This window comes from Mesoplodon bidens (assembly GCF_964165515.1).
Source record: "Mesoplodon bidens genome assembly, chromosome: 8".
In the NCBI taxonomy this organism is placed as follows: domain Eukaryota; kingdom Metazoa; phylum Chordata; class Mammalia; order Artiodactyla; family Ziphiidae; genus Mesoplodon; species Mesoplodon bidens.
Window position 1 is genome coordinate 85185318 of NC_138165.1, and position 22150 is coordinate 85207467.

The 22150-nt window shown below is 46.9% G+C and overlaps 1 protein-coding gene across 1 annotated transcript; it reads right to left on the reverse strand.

Moving 5' to 3' along the window:
- Nucleotides 1-461: 461 nt before the first annotated feature.
- On the reverse strand, nt 462-7589 carry FZD5 (frizzled class receptor 5). The gene is made up of 2 exons (XM_081242895.1): nt 7500-7589; nt 462-7214 (listed from the first exon to the last, which is right to left on the reverse strand). The coding sequence occupies exon 2, from the start codon at nt 6958-6960 to the stop codon at nt 5203-5205; it is 1758 nt and encodes a 585-aa protein (XP_081099021.1). The 5' UTR covers nt 6961-7214; nt 7500-7589; the 3' UTR covers nt 462-5202.
- Between the last annotated feature and the right edge of the window lie 14561 nt (nt 7590-22150).

Here is a 22150-nt window from a genome sequence, read left to right on the forward strand (position 1 = left end):
ACTTGAGCATCCATGGATTTTGGTATGGGGCGGCACGGGGGGAGGGAGACTACTGGAACCAATTACCCACAAATACAGAGGGAGAACCATATATCCTCTTATCTTATCTGGGTTCCCTGACTTGTATTTAGACCTTAATACAAAGTTGTGGATCTAACAGCTGAATGATAAAGTTTTGGGGGTTTCTGACTGCAAACCAGACACACACAAGAGCAGCACTTCTATCCAAATTGCTCAGTACAGAGTATAGATGGAGGGTTGATAAAATAGAACACAAATCTCAGGCAATGTCTCTGTTCTTATGTGTATTTTCCTTCATTTCTTCAAGTGAATCATGAAACAATCACAGGATCAGCAGGAGAAACCTATGAAGTATATTCAGGTAAAACATGTTTTCATTAGTTCTCCTTCCAGTGATTGGAATTTCCTTGATTTTATTATCAATAAAAACATTGCCACTTATATTCAAAGTACATCTGAGAAATCTGATCATGAAATTAGAATGCACATACCTCCTTCAGATACTCTTAGAAAACAGTGTCTCTCCATAAAAGCATGAGAAAAATACTTGTACAGCATCTTATTTGCTTTACCGTTGCTTTAATGCACTTTAAAATTTATCTACATTAATTGGGAACAAAGAAACAAAAATAGACATTTCTTTGTTTTTCATAAATAACTACTCTCCATATTTGATAAAAATCTCAAAGCATTATTTTAACTTCCCACAAATATAATACATACAATTTTTTTTCTGAAATAATAAGGTCAGCAAATTAAGTATCTTGACACTAATATAACCACATACAACTGCTATTCTGCTGACTTCCAGGAACAAAACAAAAACAGAAAACTTCTTATCAAGATGCTCTGGGTTTCCTTTTGCTAGTGTTAGGGATCTGGAATTATAATCATCTGCCAGTAATAATTTTATAGATTCTAGTTGATTGTCTACAAATAAAATATCGCTGGCTCTGCTTTGTGAGTTCTGGATTTGACATGACACTGACAATACCGCATGGGACAGGCACTACACATACACAGAAATCAGAAAAAGTACTGAATGCCCTGGACTCGAACTACTGACTCAGTATGTGCCTCATTTGGCTCAGTAATAAATTCACCTGCACCAAACCCGTATCAAAAGTCACTAAATCTCTCATATATATAATATATATTATTTATATACACACCCACAACACATACATACTATACATACAGTTTGTAACAACATGAAGTAATATTGTCCTCAAAGGATGTACCACAGACTGAAATAAATCCTGTAATTGTCATCAAGCTGCTAGAAGCGTTTGAGAGTTCTAAGCCAGGTTACTTAGTTACTTTCATCCTGCCTACCCTTCATTCACCCTGCTTTACCGTCTTGGTAGCTTTTTCTTTCAAAACCACCCTCCTCAACCTAGGCGTATTTCTTCCCCAGGATCACTTGATTGGACTTTGGAGGCAAGAAAGGGCATGCAGGGGGAGCAGGAAATCCTCAGCCACTGTACCTCACACCTGCCTAGATGTGTGATGTAACGTCTTGGTAGCTTTTTCTTTCAAAACCACCCTCCTCAACCTAGGCGTATTTCTTCCCCAGGATCACTTGATTGGACTTTGGAGGCAAGAAAGGGCATGCAGGGGGAGCAGGAAATCCTCAGCCACTGTACCTCACACCTGCCTAGATGTGTGATGTTCTCCGTCCTGTTGGCCACATTCGGTGTTAGAAAGCAGTTATTCAAAGCTTTGTCCCTCCTACCCACCTTGGTCTTTCTGTAGAGCACAAAAGTGAAAGAAGCCTCTTTAGCAGGGGTAGCAGTTCATTAAAATATACAACTACATTTCCTAGCTCTGGGGTTCCCATTCTGTACTTGAGACTGCAGGTCACGGATGCTGTTATTAAGGTGCGGTGTGGGATCCATGAGGTTTTCTCCTGGCAGCCGGTGTCAGGATTAGTGCAGCCCTAGCCCAGGAGGAAACGGCCTAATGAATACCAGCTTGGAAACAGTGCTGTCAGCACATTATTTAAGCTTGTACGTTGCTCACAACTACACACAACACACACACAGGCTTATCACTGGAAATGACTACGAGAAAACATGACAAAGGTTTGCAAGGATAAACCAATAAGGCACCAAGAATACTTATTTTCAGCCAATTTAGACAACTTCAAAGTGTGAGGTTAAGAATATAAACTAAAACGACTTCCTAAGTCTTGTCAACTGATTTACTGAGAGGTCACATATTGGCTCCTTCTAAATCTTTACCCCCTAATCTATGACGGGAGACGTTGCTTACAACTGAACCATGAAAGGGACAGCCCAAAAGCTGTACCTGTGAACCTAAACTGGGCCTTAAATCCTCCCTAAAATCACAGAGCTGGCTGTGAAGAAGTTGCTAAAGCAACCCACAACCTTCCATTTTATAATTGTTTTCATGAGTATGGGTTGTTTGCCTAATAAAAATAAAAATCAGAAGAAAACAGCATATGAGATGGAAATAGGGGGCGACCATAAATAGATGGGCTTCTCTGCCCTGGGTAGCGGGAGGGGTGGCTGAGGTAAGACTTGAGGGAAGCAGGTGGGCTTCATCTTTGAGGGAGGGGAGTGGGGAGAGCAGCGGTGAGAACAGAGGCTGAAAACAGAGGCAGCTCTGAGAGTTGGCCTGGACCTAGATCTCCAAATGCATTACCTGTATTGCCTCTCCGTGGCTTAGCATCCTGTGTCTTAACTGTCTTTTTTTTTTTTTTAAAGTAAATTGGTTGTTCTTTTTAGGTTTGGTATGTTGCCAAAATGAAAAATAGTTGTTTTAAAAGGAAGAATTAAAACACTTCAACCACACCATCCCACAACTTTTAGATACATTCTGCATCATCTCTACACTCCTCCACAAAAAAAAAAAAAAAAAAAAAAAGGAAGAGGAAAAACCCAAATTAGGCACAATGACCTAAGGCAGCAGAATAATCTATGTAGTTTCTGGGAAGACGGGTTAACTGAGGGAAGAGGTCAAGGTGATCAGAAAACTTCCTCATTTGAAAAACAAGAGAGGAACTGGCCCTCGGGCAGGGGATCTATTTCAAGGTTCTAAGAAGCTTCTGAACAAGTAAAGGAATTAGATGTGCAAAAAGTTTTGTAGCTGTGTACAAGGTTTTGTCGAATATACTGACATTTTGATTCAGGGGATGAGTGTGTCAGAGCAGTGCATTTTTATAAACGTGAATAGCTTTTGAAAGTCCATGAAAACTATAACACCAGGCTTCTTTCCACCAGCAAAGTGCTTAAATCCACTATGGAAACTATACACTTGTTTACTTAATATCCATAATGTAACAACTGGCCTGGGCTTAAATCTGACTTTTCCAACTTCGGTATAAATGAAGCACAAATCCCTACACTTGTTTCTCTGGGGAGACATCCCCAAATTTCAATAGCTTTTGCTATTTTAGCTTCTTAAATTTAGTTCCCACTCAGTCCTGGTCACTGGTATTCTGCTGGCCAATGCACTGTCACCCCCTTCCCCAGTAATGGCCTCACACTCTTCTTGAATGAATGGTTAAATAGATTAGGAAAGCAAACAGAATTTTTAACAGTAAAGTATGTGTGCGTGGTGTGTGTACGTGTGTATTCATCAATACATAGGCTTTCATATATAAATGAGGGAATGGTTCAACAGATTAGAAAAGCAAACATAATTCTCTAACAGTAAAGTGTGTGCTCATCACTATATAGGCTTTCTCAGAAGAGGAGGAAGAGAAAAATATATTGAGGTGAGTGGGGGCGGGGGGAACAGCTTTCCTTTTGCTACACTGATCCATGTTTTAAAAGCTTATGCAAGGGTGTTATGGGTCTCATTTGTTTCCAGAGGCCGCAGAGAGCAGTGTCTCGATGCTTTTGGAATATCTGGCTATAATCTAGTCCAAAGTCCAGGGACACTTATTTTCCCTCATCGCTGCCAGTGTTTGTTCACAGGTAGCCAGCCTCCCTCCCCCAGTTCAAGCACCTCATTCAAGGGTGGGTGTGGTTTCTAATCACAGCTCTCCAGGAGAGGAGGAATAAGAAAAGCAAAAAGACTGTTTAACATGATAAAGGAGGTGGGATGGGGGTGGAGCAGATAAGAGAGGTGTTGGAAATTTACTTAATTACAGGAGTTATATCCATTTTAGTCCTTAAATGTAAAAAGGAACCCCCTTCAGCACTATCGCTAAGTCCTTCCAGAAGAAGGAAGTGGGTTTATTTTTACCAAAGTTTTAACACAAGTTTAAAAAAGTGGGATCACCAAAGCCTATTAAGAACCACCCACTATAAAGATGTTAAAAAAAAAAAAAAAAGAACCACCCACTCCTCGGGCACAAAGCTGCCATCTTAACAGTCTAAAATTCAAGTTCGACCAATCACCATCCCTTAGGTTCGCATTCTTCCAAATATTTATTCCGGACACTGCAATGCTACCTCTAACTTATTCAAGCAAAGCTGGCACTGTTAAGGATGAGAATGATTACAAGTACTACAGAAAAGAAACCGAAGCTTGCTAACCGAAGCTAGGACGGACACATTAGAATCTCTAAACATTGCCTAACCTTGTCACTTTCCGGAGGCCCTAACCACGTCATGCTACCCCTCCTTGGTATGACTTAGGGTGTCCCCTAACTTAGGAACTATAAACAGGGACAAGCAGCTCACCTTAAAGCATCTTGGACACTTTAAGCAGTGGAAGGAGAAACAACCTGGAAAAGCACACGAAACAACTTCCCAGTCACAGCAACTTTCACTGTTCACATTATTTTTAAAGACAGAAGTATAGGAAATATATTTTCCCAATTTAGACCACACAGTTCAAAGAAACCTGAACCAAGTGGAACTTCATTATAATGCCAACTTTAGGATTGTAAAGCCCCCAAAGCAAAGGTAAGTTTTGTTGCCAAAATGCAACAAAGTTAAAAATTAAGAAAACTACATATAAATTAAAAACAGGGTTCCTCTTGAAAAGGCAGTAAGATAGAACAGACGTGAGCTGAGCCCCTTTGAGAAGTCCTGGGACAGGTGCTCCCCTTGAAACGGTCCCTTTCCCCTCTCTCCAACTTGCCCCGGGAGGGGGCATCAGCACCAAGAAGGTAAACGGAAGTGACCTTGGCAAAGCTACCAAACAAAACAACCTCCCTCCCTCAACTCCCGGCCCCGGTCCCGGTCCCTCGGCCTCGGCCTCCTCCTACACGTGCGACAGGGACACCTGCTTGTGGTAGGCGGCGGCGGGGCCCGGCGGCGCGGTCCTGCCCGTGAGCGCTGCGCTCGCCTCGGCGTAGTCCCCGGCGGCCGTGGCGCCGCCACTCTTGTGGCCCCGCCGCGGGCGGCAGCAGCAGCGGCTGGTGAAGCGCCGCCACGACTCCACAGTCTTGCCAGACCAAATCCAAACGCCCGACGTGATGCCCACCACAAGGCACATGAAGTACTTGAGCATGAGCACCCAGTACTCAGGCTTGGCGCGCGGCTGGCCAGAGTCCGGGCCGGGGCACGCGCAGGTGAGCGCAGCCTCCCAGCTCTCGCGATAGTGCTGTTCGTACAGGTAGCAGGCCACCACGATGCTGGCTGGCACAGTGTAGAGCAGCGTGAAGATGCCGATGCGGATCATGAGCTTCTCCAGCTTGTCCGTCTTGGTGCCGCCCTGCTTGATGACGCTGCGGATGCGGAAGAGCGACACGAAGCCCGCCAGGAGGAAGAGCGTGCCCACCAGCAGGTAGAGCACCAGCGGGCCCAGCACGAAGCCGCGCAGCGAGTTCAGGTTCTGGTTCCCCACGTAGCAGATGCCGGCCACCGGGTCCCCGTCCACGGAGCTCAGTGCCAGCGCAGTGATGGACTTGACACTGGGGATGAGCCACGCGGCCAGGTGGAAGTACTGTGCATAGCCCGCAATGGCCTCGTTGCCCCACTTCATGCCAGCCGCCAAGAACCAGGTGAGCGACAGGATGACCCACCAGATGGAGCTGGCCATGCCAAAGAAGTAGACCAGCAGGAAGACGACAGTGCACAGCGCAGGGCCCGTTGTCTCGTAGTGTATGTGGCTGTGCTCGCGGCTGCAGGCGACGCTGGCATGGCCCACGACCAGGCGCACCAGGAAGCCCAGAGACACGCACAGGTAGCAGGCTGACAGGAAGATGATGGGGCGCTCAGGGTAGCGGAAGCGTTCCATGTCTATTAAGAAGGTAGCCACCGTGGTGGAGGTGGAGATGAAGCACAGTACAGACCACAGGCCGATCCAGAAGGTGGCGAACGTGCGCTCGTCGGGGCTGAAGGACGGCTGGTAGCAGGGCACCGCGCAATTGGGTACCTGGCCCGTCCTCACCTTGTTGTAAAGCGGGTGCGACTCCTTGAGAATGGGCACGAAGGGCTCGCGGCACTTGCACACCGACGGGCCCCCGGCGGCGCAGTCGCTCCCCGAGGCCGGCGACCCCGGCAGGCCTGAGAGGGTGGGCTTGGCCGGGAAGGGCCTGGGGGGCGCCGTGGTGGCCTCGCTGCGGTTGTAATCCATGCACAGGACCTCGGCGTCGCGGCCCAGCACCGGGAGGCGGTCGCAGCTCATGCGTTCCGGCCAGGCAAAGCCATACTGGCGCATGAGCGGCGAGCAGCCGGCCTTGGCGCGCTCGCACACCGAGCGGCAGGGCGGCAGTGGCTTGTGGTAGTCGGGCAGGCAGATGGGCGTGTACATGGAGCACAGGAAGAAACGCAGGTCCGGCGAGCAGTGGATCTCCACCAGAGGCCAGAACTGGTGCACCTCCAGACCCGCCTCGTCCTGCGTGTCGTGGTTGAACTGGTTGGGCATGTGCGTCAGGTTGTAGCCGATGCCGCGGCACATGGGCACTGTGATTTCCTGGCACACTGGGGCCTTGGAGGCGGCCGCCGCCCGGCCCGCCAGCTGCGCTAGGAGCAGCAGCAGCAGCGAAGGCGGCGCGGACGGGTCAGGCCGAGCCATAGCCCCCTCCCTCCCCTCGTCTCCCGCAGCCAGCACGGGGCCAGCTCAGGCAGGGGAAACCGGGATCCGGGCTTCCCTCTCCGCCGACTTGTGTGGCGCCGGGACTGGCAACCTGTTGGTTTCTTTTTCTTTTAAAGAAATCCGCCCAAAGATAAACTGTTTCGGGAGGGCGCTGCCTCCGTAGGGAGCGCTCAGCTCTTCGCTGGAGAGGGCTGGGGAGGGACGGTTAGGGCTCCGATTCCAAGGAAAGTACTCTTTAAAAAAGAAGGTGGGGGAGAAGAAAAATTGCAACCACTCCCAATTAGAGAGGCGTCAACGGCGCAATCCCCGCAATTGGTCTCCAAAACTCTAGGTTAACCTCTCTCCCTCCCCTCCCCTCCCACCTCCTGGAACCAAACTACAGACTCCCCGCCCCTCACCCCGCCTCCCTTCTCGCAGGGCCTGCCAGCCTGCACCCCAAGGTCAGAGCGCTCAGCCCCCGGGAAAAGGGCAGAGGACCGGGAAAAGAACGGGGAGAGGGGGAAGGCACGGGCTCTCACCTCTGAGGATCCCGAGAGAAGCAGATAGTCCGTAGCCAGCCTGGGCCCTCCGTCTCTGGGACACTTCGCTCAGAAACGCGACTCAGAGACAGGCTGGCATCGGGAAAGTTTGGCGATAGGCTGGGTACCCGAGGAGGCAGCACATGGCAGCAGGTGGGGGCGTCTCAGAGAAGGGGTCGCCCCCTGAACGAGGTCGCCGCAGACCGGTCATTCGCCCTCACCTCCTCCGGGGACCCCCGCATGATCCGGGCGGGGCAGGACGGGGGGCAGGCCGTGCGTTCCACCAGGGTCCGGGAGCCGGACGAAGGACGAGCGCGCCTGGCAGCACCTGGGCAAGAGGAAGGCGGTGTGCGGCGACCGGGGGATCCCGCCGCCTCACAGCACGGCGAGCAGCCAGCGCTGGCCCCGCCGGGACTGCATGGTGCGCGCCCGCCGCCGCGTCCCGCCCGCCGCTCTCCTCCTCCCCTGCAGGGGGATCCGCGCTCCAGCGGACTCCTGGGGGCGGTGGCGGTTCTCCCGGGACGCGCCGGGCTCCGCTCCTCCCCCGCGCTCTAGCACCCTTTGGCCCACCTCCGGCGGGTATTGAACTGCGCGCGGCGGCGGCGGCGGCGGCGCTGGCCGCAGCGGAGTCACTGCCTCGGGCTGACTGGCCTCTCCCGCCCAGCCTGGGTCACCTGCTTCTAATGCCCGCCGGGAGGCTCCGCCCCGGCCCCGCCCCTTCTCGCTGGGGCTCGGTTGGTGGGCCGCCCCGCCACGCTCTCCGCGCGTCCCCGCCCACTGCCCCGCGGGCTCGGCCTCTCCCCAGGCGCCCTCCGGCCCCGCCTGGAGCTGGCAGCCGAGGAGCGTGGGCCAATCGCCGGCCGGGAAGCTATGGAGGGCGGGGCGAATGCTAATCACGCCTTCTTGAGACCCGGAGCGGGAAACCCTAGCTAGAAGTCGCTCCTGAGTTCTCTGCTGGCTCCCACTGGTGCGGGGCTCGCTTTCCCGTAATGTTCTAGCTTATGAACCCTAGCTTCCAGGGCACCTACCGGGTCCCTATCTGCAGCTAAGCATCCTTAGAATCCAGCGCTTGTTTAAAAGGACTGCTCAAAGAATCATTCTTAACCGTGGCACCTGTCTCCTCTCTGCGCTGCCCTCACCAGGTGAGCTCAAATTGAGAGAAGTACAAATGCTTACTGAGCCCCTACTGTGTGTCAGACAACGCGTTAATCGTTCTCATCTTCATACAGGATGTCTCAGATCCTTACAACAATTCTATGAGGCAGTCACTCCTTATAGGTGAAGAAACAGAGTTTAGAAGCATACCAAGGCAACCGAGCTAATGATAGTTCCCCCAAGAAAGCCACAACCTAGATAATCTTGTTCAGCGCGGTATTCCGAGCGCCTAGCACAGAGTAGGCTCTCAAAAATGGCAAACCTTGGGGGCTTCCCTGGTGGCGCAGTGGTTGGGGGTCCGCCTGCCGATGCAGGGGACACGGGTTCGTGCCCCAGTCCGGGAGGATCCCACATGCCGCGGAGCGGCTGGGCCGGCGGGCCATGGCTGCTGAGCCTGTGCGTCCGGAGCCTGTGCTCCGCAATGGGAGAGGCCACAACGGTGAGAGGCCCGTGTACCGCAAAAAAAAAAAAAAAAAAAAAAAAAAATGGCAAACCTGGGATTCGAACCGAGATAGTTGGGACGCGACATCCACAATTTTTACCACCTCCTCCCCCCTCCCCCCATATGCGACCGGTTATCTCCCAGGCTTTAACCTTTACTTTTGCATTTCGTAACAAAATCTTACTGTTGCGACAAGAAAGTGATTTTCTTTCCGTCTTTGGAAGACTCCAGACATGTTAGTCCTTTATCAGTTTATCGGGTTAAAAATCCAGGCAGTTCGAAGTCGCCCGCAGAGAAAAGCAACACTGGCTCCGGGCTCTGTGATGGGCAGGGGCCGGGCAGGGCCCCCCCCTCCCGCCCCGGGGCTACCCGCTGCTGAGCCGCGCACCCGCGCGCCGCCGGGGATCCGGGGCGCACGGAGCAGCGGGTAGCCCGCGCGAAGACCTGCTGGGCGCCTCGACCACTGGGACGCACTGTGGCGCTCTCCAGATGGCTTATTATGCTGCAAGTTTTAAATGTCCTAAAAATGCTTCTTTTCTACATGTTCTAATTAGGTTGGAAGACTGAGGTGTTTAGCATTCTTGAAATTCATTCACACGCTTACAAAGAGGGTTTGAATTGTTTCCCGCTCCCCCCACCCCTTCCTTCTACTGGGAAGAAGGCGGAAAAAAGGCAGGAGGGCCTGAGTTCTTGAGGGACTCAGGACTGCACTTTAGGGCTGAGTCGTTCTTGTGTCCTGGATCCCACTTATACAGACGGGGAGACAAAACTGCAGAATAGCCCTCTTCCTCCTGCTTATCAACAAGACTTTGTGAAAAATAATGAGGAATATGTGTATTAATCCCAGCCTCAAAGTTCAAAGAAATAAATATAAATCGCTTCACAAACATCAAAACTGTTAATAAATATGTTTAAAATGTACTTTACCTCTTTCATTCCCTGGGATTCTACAGGTGCTCATATTTTTTTTGTTTTTTTGGAACTACTTGGCACTCAGTGTCGGCAAACATCCCAGGGTTGAAAGTAGTGGGAGTTGAAAAGCTATGGAATAGCAATCAAAAAGAAAGGGAAACCCTCAGTGGAAAGTATGCACAGATTGTGAACATGCCAAGAGAGGCTGCCTCATTCTGTGGCCTGTATGCAACATGTGTATTATTGGGGATGGACAAGTGTTGGCTAATAATAAAAATTATTTGAAGTTGGAGAATGTTAATCACTCATGCTGGAATTTAGCCAGAATACACGTGTTATTTCACTTGGTTCTGACTCAAAGGATGTTATCTCCTAGTCTGTAAACCTCTCCCTTCTTAATCAACAGGGAGATGTTATTTTTGCTTGGAGATCTCTAATAATAGTAGTAATAATAGCGGGAAAACTTGGCCAAAAGAAACGTATTTTGCATTGTATAGCTTTTTGTATCATTTGAATTTTTGCTTTTCTACATGTAGTGTTTCACTTTAAAGGCAGTTTAAAATATGCTGTTTAACATGTATTAGGCAGGGTGCTACATAATTCATTTCAGTTAGCTCATTTGATCCTCACAACAATCAGATGGAACTGGCATCATAATGGCTTCCTTGAAGTTACATATTTAGTCCATGGAAAGGACAGAAATCACAGTTTTCTTCTGAGTCATAGTTATTGTTTAACAAACTGGAAAACACGGAGTGATTTTTAAAGATGCAATTTTTAAGCAACTAGAACATTGCCAGGCATTCTTAGCTATTAATTCACTCATCTATCCTTCCATCTAGCCATCCATCCATCCAAAAACACCAAATTTCTGACTTGAAGACACTACTGCTATATTAAACGTGTTGCTACAAAGTGGAATTCATGAGGTTCAACTTAAATTATTGTCCAAGGTGTACTTATTAATTGATGAAAATACAGAGGATCATGCTAAACGTTCCATCTAGTAAGACTGTGACATTTCGAAAGTTTTGAAGTATTGCTTTTGGATTTTGTAATCAGAGAATAGTTATTGCATTTCTAATCTTACTAGACTTGTATTGATTATACATGTATAGTCTGTTGAGACACTTGAGAGTTCAGTGCTATAGGAATGACAGGACAGGTAGCCTCTGTGTACTCTTCAATATCTTGATAATCAAGCCTGGAACAGTATGCTGCCCATAGATGCCTCTGGTAAATATTTGTGAAATAAATGGATGAATAAGTGGCAACTGAGATTAACTTTTTAAACTTTAGCAAGTGGCATTGAATCCTTGGATAAAGCTTACCTTATGAGCTATATATATCTCTGAGGTTGACCATACCCTGTTAAATGCAGCATGAGTCCAAACCTTGGCTCTTCCTTTACTAGCTGCCACTTTGGACAAGTCACACAACAGCTCCAGGTCCTCTTTCCTCGTTTGTAAAGTGGAGTTACCCCTCATAGAGTTGTAGTGAGGGGTAAATGAATTTATATGGTAAAGAGCTTAAAACCATGTCTAGCACCTCGTAACTCTATTTAAGTCTGTTATTAGTTTCTACTGGGTTCATGCTATTTTTCTGTTTTCCCACTCTATTTTCTTTTGTGTATCACTTTAATAATGGGAAAAAAGTTACATTTTTTAGATGTACAGGCATACCTCAGAGATATTGTGGGTTTGCTTCCAGACCACTGCAAAAAAGGAAATATCACAGTAAAGTGAGTCACATGGATTTTTTGGTTTTCCAGTAATGTCTATAAAACTTATGTTTACACTATTCTTTTTTATTTTTTTAAAGCATATTCTCTGCACTCAAAGACCTTATTCTTTTTTTTAATTATTATTATTATTTTATTTATTTATTTTTGCTGTGTTGGGTCTTCGTTTCTGTGCAAGGGCTTTCTCTAGTTGTGGCAAGTGGGGGCTACTCTTCATCGCGGTGTGCGGGCCTCTCACTATCGCGGCCTCTCTTGGGGAGCACAGGCTCCAGACGCGCAGGCTCAGTACTTGTGGCTCACGGGCCTAGTTGCTCCACGGCATGTGGGATCCTCCCAGGCCAGGGCTCGAACCCGTGTCCCCTGCATTAGCAGGCAGATTCTCAACCACTGTGCCACCAGGGAAGCCCCTACACTATTCTTCAGTCTATTAAGTGTGCAATAGCATTCTATCTAAAAAAAAGTACATATTTTAATTTAAAAATACTTTATTTCTAAAAAATGCTAACCATCATCTGACAACTCAGGGTTGTCACAAACCTTCAACTTGTGAAAAAGCAAAGTCTGCAAAGCACAATCAAATGAGGTATCCCTGTGCTTTATGTCTGAGCACACTCCCAGCTGTCACCAGCTATCTCTAGCATTTAGATATTAGCTAGATTTTATGCCAAAGCAGGGATCATTTCACTTGCTCTGGATCAAAGTACATACACCTGACATCAGCCCCAGCCGGCAAGTGTGCGAGTGTGCACAGGGCTGGCACAGGACAGACACCCACAAGCCAACTTGAAATCCCTCACAGGTATTTCCAGACTAGCTTTTTCCATGTCCTAGAACATTCCTGATAACTCCTCTTCTCATCAGATCAGACACCTCTAGATGAGAAACCCAGACACTAATCAGAGGATTATCATGATGAGTCATTTATCCAGGTTCATAATAAGAATGCCTTGTTCACATTATAAGTGGAATCATTCAACTATAATCTGTAGTCCTCTCCCCTCCTCGAGATTATAGAAAAGTAAGAGCTTCTTTCTTCTTTCCCAGAGGCGATGGAAGTACTAATCTTTCCCACTCTCAGCAATGGCTCTCAGCTGCACATTACAATCACCTGGGGACCCTTAAGATGTACTGATGCTTGGGCCCTACTGAATCAGAATCTCTGGTTGACGGACCCAGACATTGTTTCTTGGTTTCGTTTTATTTGTTTATTTTTGTTGCCGTTTTGTTTTTAACTCTCCAGGTGATCCTGATTTTCAGCTAGGGTCGAGAGCCACTGACATAGATGGTTTTGTTATTTCCTCAGCACACCCCCAAACTTGGGCCTTGCTGGATCTTCTGCAGAAAAGGGTTAATCACATCATGATGTAAAATGGAACACCTCGGGAGAAAGTATAGAGAAGTACATTCTAGTCTAATTGCATGTGAGTCTGTTTGGGCTGAAGGAAAGTATATGTATATGAAGTAAAAAATATGTAACAGGGCTTCCCTGGTGGCGCAGTGGTTGAGAGTCCGCCTGCCGATGCAGGGGACACGGGTTCGTGCCCCGGTCCGGGAGGATCCCACATACCGCGGAGCGGCTGGGCCCATGAGCCACGGCCGCTGAGCCTGCACGTCCGGAGCCTATGCTCCGCAACAAGAGAGGCCGCAACAGTGAGAGGCCCGGGTACCGCAAAAAAAATATATATATGTGTAACAGAATTGTGGTACAGTGATGGCACAGTCAACAACAATGGTGGCCATAACAGTAACTGATGGGTATTGGGCATTTCCAATGTGTATGCACTGTGCTAAGCATTTTACATATATAATCTCTTTTACCCCCAAGAATCCCGTGAGGTTGATATTATCAACCCCATTTTTTTTTTTTTTTTTTGTGGTACGTGGGCCTCTCACTGTTGTGGCCTCTCCCGCTGCGCGGAGCACAGGCTCCGGATGTGCAGGCCCAGCGTCCATGGCTCACGGGCCCAGCCACTCCGCGGCGTGTGGGATCTTCCCAGACCGGGGCACAAACCCGTGTCCCCTGCATCGGCAGGTGGACTCTCAACCACTGCGCCACCAGGGAAGCCCCTCAACCCCATTTTATAGATGAAGAATCTGAGGTTCAGAAAGTAACTTGCTACACAACAGCACACACCTTCCAACTTGGGTTTTCCTCGCTCCAAAGGCTACGCTGCCATTGATTGCAGGCCTCGTTGTAGGCCCAGCAGTAGAGGGTCCTGAAAAGCACCAGATAGTAACTCTTGAGATAAGCAACTTCCCTTGTTCCTTATCATCCCTTTCCTGGGAACCAGGTCAAATTTTCAATTCTGGTGTGGCCTCTTGTGTGGAGGACTAAAGTACAGAAAAGCTGAGGGCTCTGGATTCATCTAGAATCCAGTATAAGTCTAGAGCCACTTGTTCTTTGGGCTTTGCAGACCAGGCATGAGGTGGGGCACCCTTTAGACTAGATTTCAGGACCTTTCTGGTATCTTGGCAGAGGGAGCTTCAGTTCGGTAAATGTTGATGCTGCACAGGCTGTGAGCCAAACACTGGTGCCAGGGGTGCGAAGATGAAGAGGCATGGGCTTACCAGGCAGGACATGGTGGGAGCACAGAGGAAGGACCTGGCCCAACCTGGTGGCTCAGGGAAGACCCAGGCTGTGCCTGGAAGGCTGAATATGAATTAGATGATCTATGAGTCCGGGTTCAGTACAGGAAATAGAAACCACTCTAGGTGTTTCAAACAGAGAAATGTTTAATACCGAGAATCACACAGAGGCTTACAAAATTGATGAGCTGGAGGGGCAGAAGTCAGGGGGGTACCCCTGGGCTATTGAGTTCAAGGGCCTACCACAGTAGCTATGTTCCAGAAGTCGGGATGGTGCTGCAGCAAGGGCTCTTCACACCCATGAAACTGGTGACTAGCCACTGAAACAGGACATTGAGTCCAACAGCATTAAATGCCTCTTAACATTATTGCTCAAACCTTGCTGGCCAACAGCAACAGCAACAGAATGATGCCTTCTCCTTGCATCTGCCTCCAAGTCTTACACAAGTGCACCTGATTGACTGAACTTATTTCAGATCAAGACCCTAGCTGCAAGGGAGTCTGAAAAAAGTAGTTTTGCAGTTCTAAATCTCTTCAAGCAAAGTACTAGAAGGATAGAATGGAGGCTGGAGAGGCAATCCCTAGTATCCACTATAGGTAAGGAAACTGAGAAGGACTTCCTAGACAGAGGAATCAGCACAAGTAACGGGTACAAGGCCATGAAAGAGCATGATTCAAGTGGTGAACAGCTGGGCATGGCTATGCTATCAGAAGCATCTGAATCAAGGTTTTTACCTGAAAGTGCACTCACGTCTAATCAACATATTTTTGATTAATTAGATTTGTAGGCACACTGTACACATGACACTCTTTCCTATTGATACAGCTCTTGATTTATTCAACTGACTACTAGTGCAGAGGAGAAAGGAAAGGAGCAAAAAGCATGAAAAAGAATAAATAAAAGTGTTAGGTAGTATTCATCCACAAAAAAACAGAACATTAACCTTCTCCAAGCCTAACGGTGCAAACACTGTTGATTACGTGCCCAAGAGTCATCTCCCCTTTTTCCTTCCTAACAGAGCCCCTGTTATTTGTTTTGTTTTGTTTTGTTCTGTTTTCTTTGGGAATCCACCCTTTTCTGCATAGCCCTGTGCTTCAGGAGAGGCAGGAGCTTCAGATCAAGCCCCAAGGAGTAACACGTGATTAGTCCAACTGCTCATGTTTCTCCCCTTCTTATCAGCGTTTAGGTTACATACATGCATGGCACACAGTTCTGGCCAATAAGACGTGGTGTGGGGGCCAATGTGAGGTAAGTCTGTCAGGGGCTTATGGGAAAGATCTTACTCCAGAGGAGAAATAGTCCTCTCCCCTGCTGGGTATTGTTTCGTCTGCCTGTGATGCCTACCACTGTGGGCACCATCTTGCAACCACAAAAGAGCTAAGCTGACCCAGTGAAGAAGGATGGCATTGAGGCTGCCTGAACTGTTGGCCTCCAGACTTCTTGTTGTGATACAATACACTGCTTATTTTTTAATACATTTGAGTCCCTATTTTCTTTCACTTGCAACCAAGAACATTGTAACTACTACATGCAGTCTGTGCACTTAGGATGAGGAGCTGCCCACATAAACTTGGCTAATGAAGTCTCTGGAGGAGATTTAAGGAGAAAAATTTATTCCCTCCTTTCTCCCACCAGAAAAATTGTTATTTATCCTTCAAGAGCGTTCAAGACCCACTCAAATGTCATTTCCATCAAGCTGAGTGCTTTGTTATTGCCTGTACTCCCACAGCCCTCCCACTTCTTCTCTATTACAGCACTTTACTCATATACTCTTTCAGCAAATATTTATTGAGTACCTATTTTGGGCTTGGTAGTGTTTTAGGCACAGGGGTTACAGTAGGAAACTAAATGCATGAAGATTCCAATCTAGTGGAAGACAGAAAATGAATGAAAAAATTTAAATGTGATGACTCTTATCAAAGGGGAAAAGAAAGGAATTCTTGTAAAAGAGGGGGAAATAACTACCTTGAAATTTATTTGATTGTACTGTGATTCCCTGTTCATATGTCAGTTTTTTCCACTAGATGGTGTGTTCTTGTAACCTCACATCACCCACCCCTTCCCTGGGGGATTGCATTTTCCAAAGATGGCTACGAAAGCCTCTCCCATCCCACAGGTTTTCCTGCAACGTGATCTTGCCATTCCCCATAGGGGAGGGATGTAGGGAGGTCCTAAGTCTCCTCCTCTTGAATCTCAGTGGGCTTGTGACGGTTTTGACCCATAGACTGTGTTGGAAGTGATGCTCTACAACTTCCATGGATAGGTCATAAAAGGCCGTGTAGTTTCTACCTGGGTCTCTTGGGACACTTGTTTTTTGGAGGTGCTTTTTCTTGGGACACCTACATATAGATGCTCCAGTTGACAGTCCCAGCTGAGTGAGCCTTCAAGTCATCCCAGGTTAGGTAAAGAAGCTTCCAGATGATTCCAGCCCCCAACCTCAAGTCACCCCTAGCTGTTCAAGTCCACCCCAGATGTCATGAATCAGAGGCAAGCCATCCCTGCTGTGCCCTCTCCAAATTCCTGATCCACAGTATCCATGTGCATAATAAAATGCCTGTTGGTTCACACCACTACTTTGGAGTGGTTTGTTACACAGCAGCAATGACTGGAACCCCCCAGATCTGCCTTTCTGTGAAATTTTAACCCAGTAGACAACTTTTTTTCTTTTCACCTGACCCAGTTGGTGATCAACTTATGCACTGAAGCTTGAGAACTTTCATCCATCTTACTTTCATCCTATTGAGTGTCGCTGTTGATGATATGCATGTGAAATGTCTAATCTTTTAAAACACAAATCTTCACCATTGATCTTAATATCCTGCTGCAGTGAGTTCCCCAGTTCAATTGTATGTAGTGGGAAAAAAGTGCCTCCTTTTATCCATTTTAAACATGCTTCCTTTTCATCTCATCTTGTCCTCTTGCTCTTCCCCAAGTAAAGTGATTTCCATTTTGTGGGTACCTAGACACAGAGAACTGAGTTGAGACAATAATCTTTCTTTGGTTACCCAGAAGGCCTCGGGCGTGCTGCGACGGGGAACAGTGGATTTTAGCTGGTGACTTAAAGGTGATGGAACACTGTATTCTAATTAGTCACAAGTTTAGTTCCAAGCTTTCAAAAAATAGTCTAGACTCTGCAAGACGCAATAGGTGTCCTCTTGTGACGCTGGGAAGTAGAGCACAGTAGAGAGGGACGAGCATTGGCCAGTACGTGGGCAATCCGGATTCAAGTCTCATCTTGTGAGCCAGCTCTGTGCCCTTGGGCATAACACTTAGCCTCTCTGGACCTCATTTTCCTCAACTCTAGAGTGAGGAGATTCAACCAGAGGGTTCTGGAGCACCCTTTTGCCTCTAACTTTGTATGAATTCTATGTATTTGCCAGTCATTTTGAAACATCTACTACATAAATCCATGGGAAGAAAAAGTTTGTACTCTAAACAGTTTGCCATTTTAGCTTCAAAGTGGAGTTGGAGAGAACCACCACTACCCGCTAAAAAAATTTTCTAGTTTTTAGAAAACAAATGTTATCATTTTCCAAAAACACAATCCAAATTAGGCTTCAATTACCAGAAGTATATCCTGCTGTGACTGTTAAGTGACAGATCTTGCAACCTGAGTCCTTTTAGTTTGGGGGTGCACCCCAGGGCTCCCATCAGCCTTGCTTTCATGAGCCTATCAATTCTCACGGTGCCATTGCTCGGTGTGTGAATGGGGATAACTCCATTCTAAGTGATGAGAGTGAATGGATGGGGTGAACTGCTGCTGCATATGGCCACCTTGGGGAGGAAAAAGAATATTGTCCCAGTGAGCAGTGCAGTAGGAACTATTCAAGTGAATCTCTAGAAATCTGAAATCTCTTCCCAATTCTTTTTCTCCATACAGGAGAAAAAAAGCAGTTACCATGTGGGACTTGGGGAAAGCATTCAGTCTCACTCAACCTGGACTCATTTCACTTATTTTCTGGTCTGCTTAATAGTTCTTCAACGGTTGTGATTCTTAGAACTTCGTGGGCTCTAACCCACTTCTTAAGCTCTGCATCCTGTTTTGTCTTACTGAATTTTCTCTTTCCAATCCCAGGTGGGTGGGGGAAATGCTTCTCATCTCCGATTTTAAAATTCATTACAGAATCTCCACTATTGAAGTGCTACCATGCATTGAGAGGACAGATTGTTTTCACTGTTGGGTTAACAAACTCTATCAACAGCAATAAGTGGCGTGACAAGGTTCTATTTAACAGAAACTTACTTGTAAGGTTAAGAAAACCCCTGCGGTCCTTAGACAAAACTTCAGGTAACAGTAGGAGAATAACAGCAGTAAAAGTAATAAAAAATATATCTAGTGTTTAGAAGAGCTTTTTGAAAATACTCTAAAGAAGAACCCTCCCACACTTTCCTTAATAAGATATCTCATATGTGATCACACATATCCACTTCCTTATCATCAGTATCATATGCGAGTATGTTTTGACATTTTTGTTAAGGCTTTCAAGGAAGGCTTGAAAACAACACAGCAGCATCTATAATGCATAATACTGTCAGTTGTATCAATGGGAAAACCGAAGGTCATGTAGGATGAATCACTTGGTTATTATTTGCTTATTTAAGTTATTTGCGTAAAACAAATCAGAAGTGTCGCTTGTTTCTTAGAGCGGTGCTACCCCTGCAAGGTTGCCTTCATGCTCAGTGACTCCTTGGTTGTAGCTAAAAGGGGGACCCAGGGTTCCACACACCACATTCTGTTCCCCCTTCTGTCATTCCTGCTCACACTGTAGTGGGGGGATGTGTTTGAAGGCTTGTTGGCTTCAAAACCCTTCTGTCTATGTGGGCTATGCTGTATCATTGCTTGTTGCCCAAAGGCGCTCTGCAAAGATAATTTACTGCCTAAGAAAGTGGTGTATACAGAACTGGTCAAGCCATCGGTAGCACTTTTTTGTTGTTGTTGTTTGGTTTTTGGGGTTTTTTTGTGGTACGCGGGCCTCTCACTGTTGTGGCCTCTCCTGTTGCGGAGCACAGGCTCCGGACGCGCAGGCTCAGCAGCCATGGCTCACGGGCCGAGCTGCTCCGCGGCATGTGGGATCTTCCCGGAACGGGGCATGAACCCGTGTCCCCTGCATCGGCAGGCAGACTCTCAACCACTGCGCCACCACGGAAGCCCTGGTTGCACTTCAAAAAAAATTAATAAACAATTTTTTAAAGCAGTTTTAGGTTTACAGAAAATTGAGCAGATAGGGCTTCCCTGGTGGCACAGGGGTTAAGAATCCTCCTGCCAATGCAGGGGACACGGTTTCGATCCCTGGTCCGGGAAGATCCCACATGCCACAGAGCAACTAAGCCCTTGTGTCACAACTACTGAGCCCGCGTGCCACAACTACTGAGCCCGCATGCCACCACTACTGAAGCCTGCGTGCCTAGAGCCCGTGCTCCGGAACAAGAGAAGCCACCACAGTGAGAAGCCTGTGCACCCCAACAAAGAGTGGGCCCGCTCACCGCAGCTAGAGAAAGCATGCGTGCAGCAACAAAGACCCAACACAGCCAAAAATAAAGAAATAAAGTAAAATAAAATGAAAAAAAAGAAAATTGAGCAGATAGTACAGAGAGTTTCCGTATATCCTGTCCTTTTCCCACTCACAGTTTCTCCTATTATTGACATCTTGCCTTAGTGCGGTTACAGTTTATTACAGTTGATGAACCAATATTCATGTACCATTATTAACTAAAGTCCATAGTTTGCATTAGGATTCGCTCTTTGTGTTACAGAGTTCTGTAGGTTTTGACAAGTCATGTCATGTATCCATCAATACGGTGTCCTACAGAATAGTTTCACTGCCTTAAAAATCTCCTGTGTTTCACCTAATCGTCGCTTCCTCACTCCGCCTTGACCCCTGACCCCTGACTATCACATCGTTTTGCTTTCTTGCCCAGAATTTCATATAGTTGGAGTCATTCAGTATGTAGCCTTTTCAGATTGGCTTCTTTTATTTAGCAATATGAACTTGAGGTTCCTTCATGTCTTTTCATGGCTTGATAACTCATTTCTTTTTTTTTTTTAATATTCTCTTTTTTTTTTTTTTTTTTTTTTGCGGTACGCGGGCCTCTCACTGCTGTGGCCTCTCCCGTTGCCGAGCACGGGCTCCGGACGCCCAGGCTCAGCGGCCATGGCTCACGGGCCCAGCCGCTCCGCGGCATGTGGGATCTTCCCGGACCGGGGCACGAGCCCGTGTCCCCCGCATCGGCAGGCGGACTCGCAACCACTGCGCCACCAGGGAAGCCCAATATTCTCTTTTTTTTTAGAAGAAATTACAAATAACAAAACATTAGCAAAATGAGTAGAAAGTACAGAGACTCCTCATATACTCCCCCTGCCCTCACACATGCACAGCCTTCCCCATCATCAACATCCCACACCAGAGTGGTACATTTGTTACAATAAATGGACCTACATTGACACATCATTATCACCAATGACCGTGGATTGTATTAGGGTCCACTGTTGATACTGTATTCTATGAGTTTTGACAAGTGTATAATAACATGTACCCACCATTATAGTATCAGAAGAAATATTTTCACTGCCCTAAAAATCCTCTATGCTCCACCTATATTAATCCCTTCCTTCTCCCAACCCGTAGCAACCATTAATCCCCAGTTTTGCCTTTTTCCAGGCTGTCATTTAGTTGGAATCATAGAGTAAGTAGCCTTTTAAGATTGCCTTCTTTCCCTTAGTAGTATGCGTTTTATGGTTGCTCCATGTCTGTTCGTGATTTGATAGCTCTTTTCTTTTCAGCACTGAATAATATTCCGTTGTCTAGATATACCAGAGTTTATTTATCCCTTCACCTACTGAAGGACATTTTGGTGGTTTCCAAGTTTTGGTAATTATGAATAAAGCTGCTAAAAATGTCTGTGTTTGGGTTTTGTGTGACATAAGTTTTCACCTCCTTTGGGTAAATGCCAAGGAGTGCTGGAATGTATGGTAAGAGTATGTTTACTTTTATAAGGAACTTCCAGACTGTCTTCCAAAGTAGCTGTTGTACCATTTTCTATTCCCACCAGCAATGAATGAGAGTTTCTGTTGATCTACATCCTAGCCAACATTTGGTGTTGTCAGTGGTTTGGATTTTGGCCATTCTAATAGGCATGTAGTTTTAATTTTGTTTTAATTGTTGTTTTAATTTGCAATTGCTCATTGTTGTTTCAATTTACAGTTTCCCAGTGACATATGACATGAAGCATCTTTGTATATGCTTATTTGCCATCTGTATGTTTTCTCTGGTGAGGTAAGCAGAAGGTGCAGACAAGAGAAATTAGGGTCTTCTCTCAAGGGATGGAACGCTGGCTTGACTTAGTTAAGCCCCACCAAAGGGAATACCCAGAGGCAGCCACGCAGGGGCAGAGGCAGCCACGCAACAGCCGCTATCTTGAGTCTGTGCGGCTGCAAATCAATGTGCAATGAGCAAGTCATTGGTTACAACAAAAACCTAAACCAGTACCTCTTCCTTCCTTATTGGTCCTTATTGGTCCAGTACAAGAGGGTGCACTCACCCTCTTGAGTGGTAGGAGCAGTAACAGTGACAATGTAAAAATACTGCCTAGCAGCTCTGCAGGAAATCTGAGGCAAAGACAAAGTGGCTTCTTTTGGGTCACTAGCAAATTTGCAACATCTTATAATAATAGCTCACTTATGGAGCCCTTGATGTATGGGAAGGAACAGCCACCCAAGGTAAGGAGGAGTCCTAGCGTGAGCTCCAGTTAACAGCTGAGGAAGCAGCAATTCTGTGATGTTATCTGTGTGACCAGCCCAAAGTCTCTCCATGTCC